We start from the raw sequence: 15848 nt of genomic DNA, 5'->3' as shown, positions 1-15848 counted from the left end.
CTTTTCCCGGCAGGACTGCATCCTTTGGAAAACAGATGAAGAAGGGATGTATGTTTGCATCTGCTGCATGAAGTGGAAGGTGGGTGGATAATGGAGCTGTGCTAAGATGCTCTGGCACTGGGCATGGGAGCCCTGTCGGTTCCCATTTGGTGCCGCTCTGTCCATGTAGATCTCTAGTGATTAATATTGCACTAATTACCAGGATTGTCTGCATTTCTTAAATGCTAACAGTGGCAAAGACCTTCTTGCATACTCTAGGTTTTGACATCTGTTAAGTGATTGCAAAAGTCCTAGAATCCTCTCCTTGTCTGTGCTCCTCTTACCAATTGCCAAGAACAGGAATGTGCCTTGTTTAGGAACAGAGTTTCCAGAAGCATGTAGGAATGTGACCCTGGTATGAGAGATGATAATTTTCCCAGGCAACGCTCTGTCTGGTCTGCTTTCCCGCTGCGGAATCGGGGAAGACAGGGACTGGGAGAAAGCACAGATGGAGGGTCAGCATGAGTTGAACTTGATCTGTGGGCACAGTGCAGCAGCCGTAAGTGCCAATGACAGTGCTCAGAGAAGATGTGCTTGTAATTGCAACCTGTGCAACCTCACCTGGCAGATGAGGTACGTATTGCAAGATGAATGAACCTAAAAATGGTCCTAAAGAGGCCACACCATGTGCTTTAGCCATTTTCCTATGGAAATGAGCTGTCTTGGATTTTAGAGATTGAGAATTAAGGTAAAACAGCCACATGGAAGTTGGGGATAGTGCAAACAGAGGTTTGGGCACTTAGGGCTTTGAGGAAAATCCTGTTATTGCTATTTTAAAAAAAAAAAAAGAAAAAGGCAGAATTTGGCACAACTATAAGAACATTAACGACTTGTTTTATTTGGTGGAAATTAGAGTTTCCATAGGTGGAAGATGGTCATTTTAGCAGGAAATAAAGATCTTGCACTATAAAAATAAATATAAAACTGGTGCATTCCTCCAGTGTCATATAAAAGCTTCTTTTTTCTTTCCCCTTCAGGGTAGCATCCAGGTTTTCAGGAAAGAGAATCAGTGCAATTCTAGAGAGCTCTAACTGACCATTGCAGTGAGTTAATGGGGCTGAATTTGTCGGCAAAACTGGGTCAAAGCTGAATGGCAGATTGAAAGAGGGATGTTGTCTGTGGCATAGGGCAAGCCTCGGTCCCCCATGAGTCTAGGCATTGATACTCGTAGTATTTCTCTCTTCCAAACTAGAGAGACCTACTAAAATCATGCTGACTTGCTGTCTAAGGCTTTGGTGGCCTGATGCTCAGCTCCAGATTGTTTCAGAAGCTAACATCAATGAGACAGGCTTTTAAGATTTTAAGTGTAAAGGACATGTTTGAGTCTGAAACTCGTATTTTCATTTTCCTTTCTTCTCCCTTTTTCACAGTCTACTTTTTAACCTTGTGTATTTACTAAGGCAGTAGCATTGCTTAATCCACACTTAGTCCGTTTTGCCTTCTGTGAGTTCAGCGATAGTGTTTGAAACATATAATGACTTTGCTGGTTTGTGAATCTTGTTGATGAACACAGGCAATGTGTTTTAACGTATGCCAGTGTTCATTTAACCACCGCTGTTGCTGGAACAGGAACTGAAGTGGATAAAATGGCTGGGTCCTTGTTATAATCTCACCCAATTTTCCTTCCTGAGTTTTGGGGTTCATGGGATGCAAGAGCTTACTCCAGTATACAAAAGCAGACATAGCAGTTAGCTACAGAGATGGTGAACATTTTCCCCGCCTTTGCCACATGTGATCAAGCTGAAGTTTTTGCCTGCACCAGGACCGTTCTTGCAGCTATTTTATTTTTTTCTAGTTGCAGTTCCTAGGTCTTTTGAGCTCCAGAAATTTTTGTTGTCCCTGTACGCACCTCATCAAATGTTTGGAATAATCCAGGATCTCTTTGAGGGATTTATGGCTACCACCTTTGAACATAAGACTGTATTTGAACAGGATGTGAGTAAAAGGAAGCAGTCAGAATGAGCAGGTGTTCTCATACACCCGCTTTTGGTCATTCTGAGAAATGTATCGCATCAGAAAAACTATGTTTAGCAAAGTTGTATGTCCTCCCTGCCCCGTCTCCCCCTGCAGCGTTTCTTCAGCCAGCTCTGTGATTGGGCCAGTGTGATCTTAACTTGTTTTGCCATCTTTTGTGGTCACTGAGCTCACCAGATCTACTCTGATAAGAAACAGTCTCAATGCATGTTTGGCCAGACTGTCACTTTTTTGCTGAGAAGTTTCTAGGCAGCCAGAAAATACTGAAAGAGGAAGTGAGCAGAGATGATAAAGTCATCTTTGATGACAGCAAGACCAGAGAATGAAGTTTATGCTCCAGCTGTTGGGTGGAGGAAGGTCGCTCAGTACAGCAAAACACCAAAGGGTGAAGTATGGCAGATTTCTATTTAAAATTTGGTCTAATATAAGGAGTCTTTTTTGGACTGCCTTTCTAATACAATTATTCACAGCTGTTCATTGGGGAAGGACATCCAGGGATGCCCAGTCCATTATTAGAATGTGAAATGAGAAATTTTCTTTGGTTGGCTTTGTTGTTTGCCAGCTGGCCTGGTTTGAAATGTCAGTAAACTGGTGTTGGCTTTGGACAGGGGAGTGTGGGTCAACATGAGGGGTGGGGGCTAACAGCTGGTAAGGGGGCATGTGCTGTATGAGGAAGAGACAGAGGAGATGAAGCTAGCTTTTGGAGAAGTGTCAGGGGAGCATCAATATTTGCACAAGACAGCCAGTGAAGGTATGGCTTTTTTCAGATTTAGATTTTTTTTAGATTTAGAGTGAGCAAGCTTGAAAACTGACTTTCTCTAATAGACTTGAGATGGCTCATCTGCTTAGAGGGCACATAACTATCTGCAAAGGGTTGACCTGGTGGGTAGTAGATCATCACCGTAATTCCTGCAAAAGAAATTTCTGGTGTTTTATATGCAGTGAGGAGTTGGTAAATTAAGCTGTGTCCTGATTTGAAATGTCTTTAAGCCTTTCTGCCATTCCCATCCATCCTTATGGCTCTTCAGGATTGATTAGAGGGATTGGCAGCTTCCCCCCCGCCGACTGTTGTTGAGCTGTTTTGCTGGTCAGTGTTAGGGCTCAATAAAGTCACCATGTAGTGAGCTCTGGGCACATGGGTATCTGGGCATCCAGTTCCTACTAGGAAGTGAAATCTGAAGAACCACACCCAAAAGTTCAATAGCATTTAGGATCAAAAAAGTATGTTAGTTTTTAATATTCCCTTTTTAGGAAGAACAAGCATTTTTAATTTATGTAATTGTTCATATCTAGATAAAATTCTGACCTGTTTCAGGGCAGGAACAGATTTCTGCCAATTCCCAAACAGGCCAAAAATGTATGAGATTACAAATAAATCTTAAAACTTTTTATTATGGTTTTTTTTAACTCCTAGCAAGGCAGCCCCCATCCTAACTCAAAAGCAATCAGATCATTGTTTTTGTGCCCTCCGTTTATATGAGAACAAGAGGTCACTGGATGACATTACTGCTTTGTAAATTTAGAACAAATAAAAGGAAATGCTACTTCACCTAGTGCGTCGTCATCCTGTGGAATATACTGTTCCAGGATGTTAGTCAAAAGCTGTAGCCGGAACATAAAAAATAGCTGGACCATGCTCATTTCTAGCCTTGTTTGCCAAGAGGGATAACCAAGCCTCGTGTTCCAGAGCATCGGCTCATCACGGCTGTAGCTGAGATCAAACGTCCCAGACTCCCTGGCTGGGAAAGGACAGCTTTTCAAGGGGAAGATTCCTGTGGCTTCTTCTGAAGATGACAAGAATGATATTTTTTTTTTTAATTTTTTTTTTGTGTGTGAGATGTTAGACTGATCATCAGTCTCGTCTAGAGAGCGCAGTGTATGTAATAGCCTTTCTCTCTCTGTTAGTATCCTTCAACAGATGGATGTCTGGAGTTGAAATTACTGGCTTAAGTAGGAGGAGGTGAAAGTGATGGGATGAGTGTTTTTCTCTCCATGTGAGTAAGAGCATGTTTCTGTTCATCTCAGTTCTGCCCTTATTCAGGACCAGTGTAGTGGCATGCCTGTTGCACATCAGCCTGTGCAGGTAAGAGACCAGCAGCTGCCTGCAGTGCAGGGAAAGCAGGAGTGTCTTACACTGACAAGGTACCCAGTGTTGGCTGTTGTGTGTGTGAGGCTGTATGAAAGGCAAGAGCTGTTGAACCACTCTGCGAAGGAAGTGTCCCTATTAACATGTTTCTGGATTCTTAATTATCGTCATTAAAATGTTTAACTGTAACACCACTGCATGTTAATCAAAAAAACAGGTTTGTATGGTTTCTTAATTTCCCCAAAGAATTGTTACACTAGTTACATTAAAATCTTATCTGTCCTTCACAGTGAAGCCTGAATTGTCCCAATTTTTCCTCCTTAGAATAGGAGTGAGGTTTGAGATTGTGTTCTTTTATTTCCCATCTCTGTTGGTAGCACTAAATCCCAATGCAAATGTTGCTTTAGAACTGACTAATGGGGAATGCTCTTCATAGATTTATCTTGCACAAAGTTACATTTTATTTGCAGTTCTGTAGTTACACAACAGACCCTTTATTTTAGTACTGTGGCTCTTTGTCTGGATGATTCAAGTATGAAAATCTTCTTGGTCTCCTTATTTGTCCTCTTGTCTTTTAAACTTTAACTTTGTTCTTTGAACAGAAGGTTGTCCAACACTGAATGTGGGGATTTTTAAGATGATGCAGTAGGTGACTTAAGAAGGAATTAGTAGTTTTCTATATTGGACAGTCTCTCCAGTGATCCAGGAAGTCAGTAGCCTCAGAATTAATTCTTATTAAAGGAGTGTCGGCATTTCTGTATTTTATGCCAATATTTTAGATTTCATGTCTTCCAGGGTGATTTTAAAATGATACTATATACTTTGCATTTGCCTTTTTTTTGGTTTTTTTTCCTTCAAAATAGAGAGAAAAATAGGAAAAGGGACATCACTGAATAGGAGTGTTCTGAAATGGGATTGTTATGATAATAATTTAATTTTACCTACTGTTTTAAATTATTTTTCCCGCCTGCCCAAGCGTGTGCCAGTGGCTAGTTGAATGAACTGGTGGTTCCTTATAAAAACTGGCTGGTTTTAAAGTGATGAAAGGTCCTTGGATGCTTCATCCTAGGATGTTTGGACTTCACATAGGGTACCGTTGTACATATGCAGTTATAGATGTTCTTGGCTTTGCCACCAGAAAAAAATGGGTCCCTGTGCTGTCTGAACAAATTATTTGAACTTGGTTTTACTTCCAGGGAAAAAGCTGCTGCGTCTTAGCAGGACTTCAGAGATGCTGCTCATTCTTCTCTAACTTCATGCTGATTTTTGCAGTAGTGTTTCATGCTCTGTAAAAGGTTTCTCTAGGGTAGTGATTCTTACATACCAGAGTGTTTGATGGAAATAAGAGTTAACCACTCACTTTTCCAAGGAAAAAGAAAGATTCCTATGATTAACTTCTTTGGGAATAAATTTTTTCAGAGCTGGAATTATTTAAAGGAAAAATCAGGGAAGAGGGAAGGAGTTCTTCAAAGTTTTATTTTTAGAGAATTGTAAATATTTATTTCTGTTTGCTTACAATTGATACAGATCTGGTCATTATGTCCAAGAGAGAATGTTCCATGCCAAAACTGTGTTTCTAATATGAATGGCCAGTCCTTGCTTTAGAAAGGTATTTAGCTCCATTCATTGCCTACTTAATCTGCCTGTAGCACCCTTTTCTAGGTATTGGTAATGCCTCTGCGTAAAGTTAGTGTTATTGCAGATGAATGCTGCAATCTATCCAATGAAAAGAAATATATTTTGAAAATTGAAGAGCTTAAAGCAGAAATTTACAGGTGTATCTTTTTGTTGGCATTACATACACATTTCTTAGTGAACGCTCTGAGGCACTTCAACTAAAAGTTTGATGTTCAACTTGAGAGGTTTTATTTTTAATCTGTTTTATGAGTGATAATGAGAGAAGTGAGAAACAGATTGGAAAACAGTAGTTAACAGGGGTCATGTATTGGGGTGATGTGCATGGGTTTTTTAGAGTTCATTAACAAAAGTTTGGTTGCATGCTTGCAAGAGCCACATGGGCCTCATCAACCTGACACAATCCTAGTTTGTTTTAATCTGTTATTTCAGATGCTAGGGCACAATTTGCTGGAAAAGCAGATGATGTAGACAGTTCTTTTTCATGTACAAAATGTAGAGGGGCACAGGAGAGTCTAGGCTGCTGGAAGTTTTTACAGTTGACATAAAGGGGAGCCTTTTGATTTTTGTTAATGGTGTTCAACCTTAATGCAGCTTTTCTTAAATCCAGGCCTTGCAAACACTTTGGTGTTGGTCTAATTTAAGAAGACAGTTTGATGGAAATCAGTACAGAGGTGTGCACAAAAGACAGTAAGATAAGATAACTACAGTGTGGGGAAGAAAGACTTTTGTCTTAGGAAGAATACCGTTGTTGATTTGTAGTCAAGTCTGGACCCCAGCTGAATGAGCAGCCCTGTGGACAGCAGACATGCTCCTCCGAAGAGCTAGGAGCTTTTACTTCTCTCTGCTGCCTCCATCTGACAAAAGGAGAGGGCATTGGCGGTAGGATACACAGAGACCTGTCTGCCTTCCTGGGCAGAGGGGAGCTTCGGCCACCCTGCATGTCTTCTACTGGTTTGTTAAAACGCTGAATTGTTTATTGAACACAGGGCAACTAATGCATGGGAATTAAACCAAGGTAGAAACACACTGAGGACAGTATTTTTAGAGGAAGGCAAGCTCACCATAACCTCAAGCTGCTAGTGGAACATTTGTTGGAATAACTTTTACATAATAAACATAGAACAAGTCCTGAGGAGACATGATGGTTCAAAATACAATGATTTCTCTTCTGGATTGCTTATTTTGTTTGATTTCTTCCCTCCTCCCTCGCCATGTTTGTCATGACTCCAAACAGATTTTTAGTATGATGTTACAGGGTATGTTATCTAATTCGTTGATTGCTAGAAACTGGTGTATTATGCTGTTAACAAAGTGTTTTAATGTTGTTGCCAATTCAAAAAGTCATTAAGTACTTAAAAAAACACTTATGCAAGGTCTGCACATGTAATATGTTAGCTCCTACTGCTCTGTGCTTGATTTGTGTTGTGCTGTTATTTGGATATGAGAGATTTCTTTACTTGGTTCAGTATTGGGAATGACAGCTAAAAATCTCTGTGGCTCTGTACATTTATGAAGGAATTAAGGTATGTTACGGTGGAAGAGAAACATGGTTGAAAGGTGCAACTTCTGTTCTGTTGTGCAGATCATTGCCTCTGAAAATAGCTTCAATAGACTACACTAGTGATAATGTGTTCTCCTGCTGTCTGTCACTGACATGCCCAGAATACACGTTATTAATTTTCTGTCTTCAGATTATCACTCCATGTCGGAAGCTCATCCTTTGTGCTGATAACAGAAAAGAGATGGAAGATTGGATTGCAGCACTGAAGACTGTACAAAACCGTGAACATTTTGAGGTAATAGGAAAAGGTGTTCCTTTGCACTCTGTGCCTCATCTCCTAAATAACAGCTTGTTATGAGATTGGAGTCAGCTTTCAGTGAAGTTAATAGAAGGTGGTTTTATTACTATAATGGGTATAGTGTTAGGCCTTCAGTAAAAACTACCCCAGATACACTGAAGTGATTCTGCAAAGAATGCTTGTGGCTTTGTATACTCTCCCTTGGTAACTTTGAGAGCACTTCTCACGGTATGGGTAGGTTATGAAACACAGTTCTCCTCCCATTGTCTTTTCAATCTTCAGTTATCCTCCCTGTTCTAAATCACGTCGCGCCTGCTTGGTATTCTGCCTACTTCAGTACATCTGTTTGCTTTCTGGGGCCAGCACTGCCACTAAAAGAAGCCCTGTTGTGTTTTCCCCGCTCTGATGCTTGTCTCCCTGTTGTCTCCTCCCTTATGCTGGCACAAGCATTCCTCTGCTGTGCAATAAACCAGTTTGGGGAACTGATCTTGCTGAAAACTTAATCCAACAAGAAAAAGGAGAAGGGAAGGGTCAGCTCTCCAGTAGATAAATTCTCCAGGTCATTTCCCTACACACACTTTTAGTGAGACAAGGTTGGGAGGTAGGACAGGAGCAGGAATGAAGGTGTGGCTGCTTCTTCAAGTGGTCACTTCTGGCTTAAAGACCTTCTTGAGTTACAGCTGGTGTGTATAAACTGCATGTGACCTACTCTTCCCTAGTAAAAGTGTTCTGTTTCTGCCTTTCCTGACTGCTATGTGCAAGTCTTTGTTTTAAGGAAAAAAAGTCTTGTTGCTCTATTTTAGACTTTGCTGTAATACATTTATTTTATTAGTCTACCCAGTATAGCATGGACCATTTCTCAGGGATGCATAACTGGTACGCCTGCTCACATGCTCGGCCAACGTACTGCAATGTGTGTCGGGAGGCATTATCTGGAGTCACATCACATGGGCTCTCATGTGAAGGTAAAGGTGCTGGCTTGTCTCCTGTTTTGGGAGTGTAGTCTTTATGGCTCAATGCCATGTTCCAGAGATAATTTAAGAGGAATGTTGTTAACAGTCTGCAAAAAGATGTAGAAAAATGCTGCATAATAAACTTGAGAGCGCTACAGGTTCTGTAGGAGACTAGAGGTCTTTTCTGGACCTGATGCTGAAACTTTTTGCTGCTGAATCCCTTTGGCTTCACAGAGAATTATCCTGCAGAAGTCAAGATCAGGATCTTGGTGTTTTGTAAAAGGATAATAGAAGTGATGATGTTTTTATGCTGGTTTTAGTGTTGGACCTGATAGTAATATAGCTGATTACTTTTTTCCCATATACCTAAATACTGTCATCCCTTATTAAAGTCATGCTTCTGAAGTGAACAGGTATATACTTCTGAGCTATCAGATAGAATATTCATATGAATACTCCTGTTCGTAAGAATAATCACATTGGTAAGAACATCCTGGTGAAGTGTTTGAATGCCAGGAGGTTATTCTTTTTCAGCTTTGGCATAGCAGACATGCCTGGCTGCATAGAGCTCATGCTTCTAGTGTGAATGAGGTTACACCCACACTGTGTAAAAGGATGCAGGAGTGTATGACTATGTAAATCATGTCAAATTTAACAAGGTGATAACTAAAACTGGCAAAAGTGGCAAGTCAGGAATTAATAGCTAGCTCATCTTACTCAGTACGCTTAGAGCTGATAGTTTTGGCAGCGCTAACAAGGATAGTGTGTACCCATGCTTTCTTCTGGAGCCAAATATGGTCACTTGGGAAAGCTTTTGGCACAGACTGACACATTATACATTCTGAGGCAGGATTAATATACTCTTCTCTTCCTCTCTAGTGTGCAAGTTTAAAGCCCACAAGCGGTGTGCTGTGCGGGCAACCAATAATTGCAAGTGGACAACTCTGGCCTCTATTGGGAAGGATATCATTGAGGATGAAGATGGGGTAGGCATTAGTCTTAACTCTTCTAGCCTTATCGTGATGTGAAAGCACTGGCATGTGCTCTACAGCTGTCTTCACTGTACAAATAGCAGATTCTGCCTTTATGTGTTAGCGATGTGGGAAAAGCCTTTACTGTTCAGAGCATGAGATTCTGTGTGAAAAGTCCAACCAGGGTCACAAGGACTCCTTAATATGAAGAGACTCCTGCTATGGACTGGGGGAGTTGAGGTTAAATAATTGGAGGCATGGGGAACCTGGTCTGAATTTTGTCAAAAGAAAAATAAAAGAAAAGGCTACTTGTCCCCCTTCTTGCACAAGCCCTTTGTTGGTCTTTGTCAACTCAAAAAGTGGAGACAACCAAGGTGTAAATGAGTACCTTAGCATATGGGGTGTCTAATGCAAGTCAGTGTTTCCTGGGTAGCCTGGGGCGAGTCACCTGGTCTCTTTGTGCTTCAGTGTGATGTAAAATGCCAAAAGAGGTCCTCAGGTGTTTTCTAGAAATTGCCATTGCTGTCCTTAAACAGTGCATATAAAGACTTGCTTCTCTGTATGTCTCAGTTCCACAGTGTATCCTGCACCCTTGAGTTGCACTCTGGAAAGTTCATATTGCTTCTCTCCCTCTGTACCATATGCAGATCTCAATGCCACATCAGTGGTTGGAAGGAAACCTGCCTGTGAGTGCCAAATGCACTGTGTGTGATAAAACCTGTGGCAGTGTCCTACGCTTGCAAGACTGGCGCTGCCTTTGGTGCAAAGCCATGGTGAGTTGAATAGATGTGATCATTTCAGTAAGAGGATAGTCTTTGATCAGCTCTTTGGTGTGTTCTTTTAATGACATTTACTTAAAATGAAATCTCTAACCGTGCTGTCAGTATTTGCCATGAAGGACTTTATTGTTCTTTCTCCAGATGATAAACTGCTTGCAAGAGAGAGAAATTTAAATTTGTGCTAAAAAGTATCACTGTGATGCATAGAAGTAAGACCTCAAATAAGTGTCTGGCTTCTCTGCAAGCTCATTTTCATTCTATAGTGAGCTTTCATAGAAGAATCTAATTACACTAGATATGAATCAGTGCCTCAGGCAGATGTTGGTTTTTAAGGAGCCATTATTTGTCATTTCTACAAGTTGGAAAGGTACAACAAAAAAGGACGATAAGGAATACTAAGCTGTTTTAATAACAGCAATTTCCCTTCCCATTGCAATAGGTTTCTCTTGCGTAACCACTGCAGTGATGCAGATCTTGCTATGTTTCCAGGTGTCTGTAATATTAATAAGAGAAGTATCACAAAATATGTGTTTATAATATGGGGGGTGGGGGCTCAAACCCCAGGCAAACCCTCTATCTTGCAGTCATTGGGTACCAGAAATGACCCAAGTGCCCTACTCTGCTTTGTATTTCCTTTTTTGGGTGGCTTTATTAATCCCTTCTTCTCTTACCTCTTAATGTCCCTTCTTGTCTTACCTCTTGATGTCCCTCATGTCTCCCTGCTTTGTTTTTTGCTTTCTTGAATTCCCAGCTTTTTTTCTTGCTACTTTTGATCTCTCAACTGAGGCTAGGATTTTGAAAGCAGAATACCTGAAGGCTCTTAAAGCCACAGAATCTGTTATCTGGTCCTCTCAGCACTCAAAGTGCTAGTCTCATAAATGCAAATGGCAGAAAAAGTACATACTAATGGAAAGAGGAGCATTAGTAGAAGACTCTGAGTAGATCACGCTTAAAATAACTTTATTGATTGACATTTCCTTGGATTTGCCCCCTCTTCCTGTCTTATTCTTCCTTTCCAGCCTCTTGTTGGGTGGCTTTATGAGTTATACCACAGTGCCCAAAAGGGTCTGAATGATTTTCTTTTTTTTTTTTTTTTTTTTTGTGTGTGTGTGTGTGGTGTTTTCAGGTACACACAGCATGTAAAGAGTTGTTGCCAAACAAGTGCCCTCTTGGGCTGTGCAAAGTATCTGTCATTCCTCCTACTGCTCTTAACAGCATTGATTCAGATGGTAAGTATCACTAGTAAGTAGTGCCTTCTTTCTCTTCCTCTCAGTCACAGTCCCTTCAGCTAACACTATTAATGCCAGATTCTATCAGCTGAAAATTCTGCTTCTGGTGTTGCTGAAATTCAAAACTGGAAGACATTGCTGAAGTATGGTAGTGAACTGTTTGCTTTTGCATTTGGTTTATTAACCTGTAACATCAGTGCTTGCTGAGCTGCAGCTGTTAAAATTTGTTGAGAATAACTATATTGCAGAAGCAGTTTGGGAAGGTTGGGGAAGCTGAAAGTTTTGCATACTGCTAGGAGATAAGTGTGACATTTGGCAGCATGAGGTGTGGTTCGTGCTGGATTCAGGGCTGTGAACGTTTGGCATTTACCCAGTGAGTGCCATAAGCACAAGGAAAGTATTAGCTTCTTCATAGCTGTGCTGGGGTGTTGGGTTTTTTTTCTCACTCCATCTCCATGGGCAGCTTCACATCTCTTGGCTTTTCCTCCCTCTCCCTTCCCTCTTCCCCGACAGGTTTCTGGAAAGCTACTTGTCCCCCTTCTTGCACAAGCCCTTTGTTGGTCTTTGTCAACTCAAAAAGTGGAGACAACCAAGGCGTAAAATTTCTACGAAGATTCAAACAGCTACTGAATCCAGCCCAGGTCTTTGACCTCATGAATGGAGGACCTCACCTTGGGTAAGCAGATATTCTATGGAAGTACACATTCCTTGTAAATACCAGAGAAGTACGGGTGATTGATTATAAGCTCATCCCCAAATATAACAAGGAGCCTATTCCTCAGAGAAGGCTGAACACATAGGAAGTTTGGAGGGGCTTTACCCTCTCTGTGTTTAGTGTTATTGATTAGCTAAAACCAAAAATGTTGTTGAAAAAGGTTATTATTGCCATTCATCAGTAACAGCAGGACAGCTTGAGAGATTTGGGGGGGATTCCGGAAACACTCCCCTGGAAGACAACCAAGCATGGAAAGCTTGCATCCAGAAAACTTGCCAGCAAACAGACTTGTAACCAGGCATCCTGATGTACTGTTAACAAGAATTAACTTCAGTTAGATCAGGTGAACAGACAAATGTCATAGGTAGCAAATTAATATTTTCAAATTGAGATTTTTCCAGAAATAACTTACTTGGGAAGTATGTGAAATTTCCATCCCTTAATGATTTTATGGTGATATTGGGAAAACACCTTTTATGAGTGCTTTTGCTAAAGTTGGTTCTGCCCTGGGATCTAGATGACGTTTCAGGCTTGTTTACCATATTAGACTAGAATATCTATGGATACAAAAAAAAAAGTGAGTGCTGTGGAATAAATTCCTTTAGTGTATTTCTGCAATTCTGTTTAAAAAAAAAAGTTTGGTCTCTAGTTTGCCCCCTTCCAGATGTTGCTCTGTTGCATTGTATTTCAGTAACTTTTGTCATGAATGGGTGCTTCTTATAATAAGAGTCCACACAAGGTGAAGTTCCTTCATATTTTTCTAAACGTGACTCAAAGTCTATCACATAAGACCTGTAGATGCAGGGTGCTAAATCTGGGAGTGTCCACTCTCGGATGAGTGACCATTAGGTTCTGCTCTCCTAAGAACTATTGTAGTTTCTTGCCATAGTGCATTGCAAAACACTGGCCTTTAAAACTGCAGCGTGCTGTCCAGGGGATATGTTTGGCTGATAAATAATTTACAGAAAACTTTTAAAATGAAATATTTTTCTTCTTCCCCTCTGCAGTTGGACTGACTGTAGAGAGGAATTGTGCTTTTAAGCAGGACAGAAGGGAAGGGAGGGAATCAATTATTTTCTCAAGCTGTGGTACACACTTCTAAAACAGCTGCTTTTATATGCTTCCTTAAAAAGGAAATGATGGTACAGGGTAAAGGCTGCTTCCTGATAATTTAAATATTCTCAGCTGGTGCTAGTCAAACTGTGCCATAAGATGTTGTAATTTCTGATAGCCATTTTTTAAGTGTCCACAATGCTTGAAGAAACAGGGATTTTCATGTGCTGTAGCAAATACTGTTTAGGTAATAATAAATAAGTAAATATGTACAAAATGAAAATAAAAGCAGGCAGTAGCTCTGGAAGATGTTCACTAAGAAGCACAATTCCAAACAGCTTAAGAAGAGGTTGTCGTTAGTATTCCAGAAGAAGTGAATAGAGAAATTCACACTTGTCTTGCTGGTGAGTTGTTTGCCTGCTTGCAAGACAGACAAGGTGCCAGAGCATTGATTTATGCTGCTTTCCCAGAAGGACGAAAGCATGTGAGGCTTTACATCCTCTTACAGTTTTCTGCTTAATGAATGACTGCATAAAGTTCCCACTCTTCAAGCTTTGCTTTGATTGGTCTGGCCTTGAGTGCGAAAGCAGTGACATCCAAACAGTGACAAGTAACTAGTGTTAGGCTGAACACACCAAATCTGCAAAAAGGAATTAATTTGATGAATAATCAGCTATCACATGCTTGTTTCCTATTCTGTTCAGACAAAAGTGCCCTGCTTTAGGAGAGGAGTGTGTCTGGGACTTACTTCTGTAGTGAATAGCCACTGTAAAATGCTTGGCTGTATTTATAATTCCTTATTTATAATCATTTTAATTCATCTGTAGTCTGGCAGCGGCCCGTATTCATTGCAAAATCAGAGCCTACTTTAAGCAAGTCTGTTGTGTTTATTGCCTAGATTCAATTGTTTATAATTTCTTTCTGCAACAGCTGATTGTTCTTCCCTCTTGCTTTTTTCTTTTCCTTCTCCGTAGTTTACGCTTATTCCAGAAATTTGACACTTTCCGGATTCTAGTGTGTGGTGGGGACGGAAGTGTTGGCTGGGTTCTCTCCGAAATTGATAGCCTCAATCTTCACAAGCAGGTACCTGCCCAAAGAGCTTTGTTGGATGAAAGAATGAAGTAATAACAACAGCATGGGTTGAAGAGGACTTTCTTTGATCATACAGATGTAGTTTGCCCCAGGACTGAAGCCACTGACAGCTTACCACAGCAGTGTTCTTGCAGTAGTTTTATGCAAGAAGCGGTACTGGACTAACTCATTATTCCTATCTCCAGTGCTCCTCCACAACTCCCTCTTACAAGATCCAGCTTTTGGAGTAGCTCTGAGTCACTCCTGCTCCATTGCCAGCAGAGAATTGTGCTTAGAAAGGGCTGCAGTTACAAGACTGGGAGTTCCACAAAGGTTTTGCTCCTCATCTGTTCCCTTTAATTCTCATGGCATAGTTTCTGAGTCTTGGGATAGACAGAAACTTCATTGGAGTCGAGGCATCATACAGTGTTTAATTAGTTTCCATTTTGTCTTGGATATGTCTATACTAATTTTATATAAAAAGCAATAGCACCACCTGATGGTTAAATAAATACATCTGTAGAAGGGGTTAGTTTTAGCAAGGTGCTCTTCGAGATGGTAGCTCTTTTCTCAATTAACTTAAAAGTAGAGGAAACTTTTCCTTGCTCTTCTGGCTGTTTTCCCCATCCAATTACTTTCTCCTCACCCTGGGACTAGCTGTTTCTCAATGACTAGTCTGTGTAAGGAATCAGTCGTGTTACGTGTGGCTGTTTGTGGCTTGTGTTTTCCTATTTGAATATCAGTTTTGGTTTTCTTTTCTCTAATGCAGTGCCAGCTGGGAGTGCTGCCTTTGGGAACAGGGAATGACCTTGCCCGTGTGTTAGGCTGGGGGTCTGCTTGTGATGATGATACCCAGCTCCCGCAGATCCTGGAGAAGCTGGAGAGGGCCAGTACCAAAATGCTGGACAGGTGAGTAACCATCACTAACATCCTTCCCGCTCAAGAGTTGTGTGAAAATATCCTTCCAGGAGAACTGGGCAGTTCCTGATTCTGCCCAGCTGCTGGACTTCTTACTAATGCCAGTTAATGTTTATTCTTTGATAATCCTCTGTCACCCTTTAGCAACAAAAAGTAGTCTGGCTTTCTATGTCAGTGCTGCAGAATCGTAATGAGTGAAATTGTGTGATATCCAGTGTCCTCTCTTGTGTTCCAGAGTTCTCGTCAATTGAATTTGTCAGCCTTGCCGTCATGATTTCTGTTTTTAAGCTAATCTTTTTCTTGGTAAATTTGAACCAATTTATCTTCAGTTCAGCTTAGAAATGAAAGCTGAATGCAGAAATGGACCTCTTTACCCCTAGTATTGATATTACCTATATATCTTTGTACATTTAAAAATGCTTCTTGTCTTTAGAGTTGCGTCTTGGTATCTGTTATGTTGAATCAAGTAATGCCCGTAGAATTTCTGAGAGAGAGGGAAGAAGTACAGAGAAGTTCCTTGTGCTGTAGGATACTTGTTTATAGTGTTGTCCTTCTCTTTTCCCCCAGTTCAGCTCCTCTGCAGTTCTGTTGCAACTCTCTGGCTTCCTTACAGCAGTCATGCC

At 40.8% G+C, this 15848-nt stretch overlaps 1 protein-coding gene across 9 annotated transcripts in view; it reads left to right on the top strand.

Annotated features, from left to right (window-relative positions):
* DGKD (diacylglycerol kinase delta) overlaps nt 1-15848 on the top strand; it is a 72232-nt gene that overhangs the window by 34901 nt on the left and 21483 nt on the right. For all 9 annotated transcript variants that reach the window (XM_075032049.1, XM_075032043.1, XM_075032044.1 and 6 more), the window contains 8 exons: nt 7429-7533; nt 8369-8501; nt 9369-9475; nt 10108-10233; nt 11366-11468; nt 11982-12144; nt 14211-14319; nt 15077-15216. In XM_075032049.1, coding sequence (XP_074888150.1) covers nt 7429-7533; nt 8369-8501; nt 9369-9475; nt 10108-10233; nt 11366-11468; nt 11982-12144; nt 14211-14319; nt 15077-15216 — 986 coding nt within the window. The remainder of the gene's footprint in view (nt 1-7428; nt 7534-8368; nt 8502-9368; nt 9476-10107; nt 10234-11365; nt 11469-11981; nt 12145-14210; nt 14320-15076; nt 15217-15848) is intronic.

The sequence above is a fragment of the Buteo buteo genome, chromosome 7 (genome assembly GCF_964188355.1).
Source record: "Buteo buteo chromosome 7, bButBut1.hap1.1, whole genome shotgun sequence".
Lineage (NCBI taxonomy): Eukaryota > Metazoa > Chordata > Aves > Accipitriformes > Accipitridae > Buteo > Buteo buteo.
This window is presented reverse-complemented; position numbering and strand designations above follow the sequence as displayed.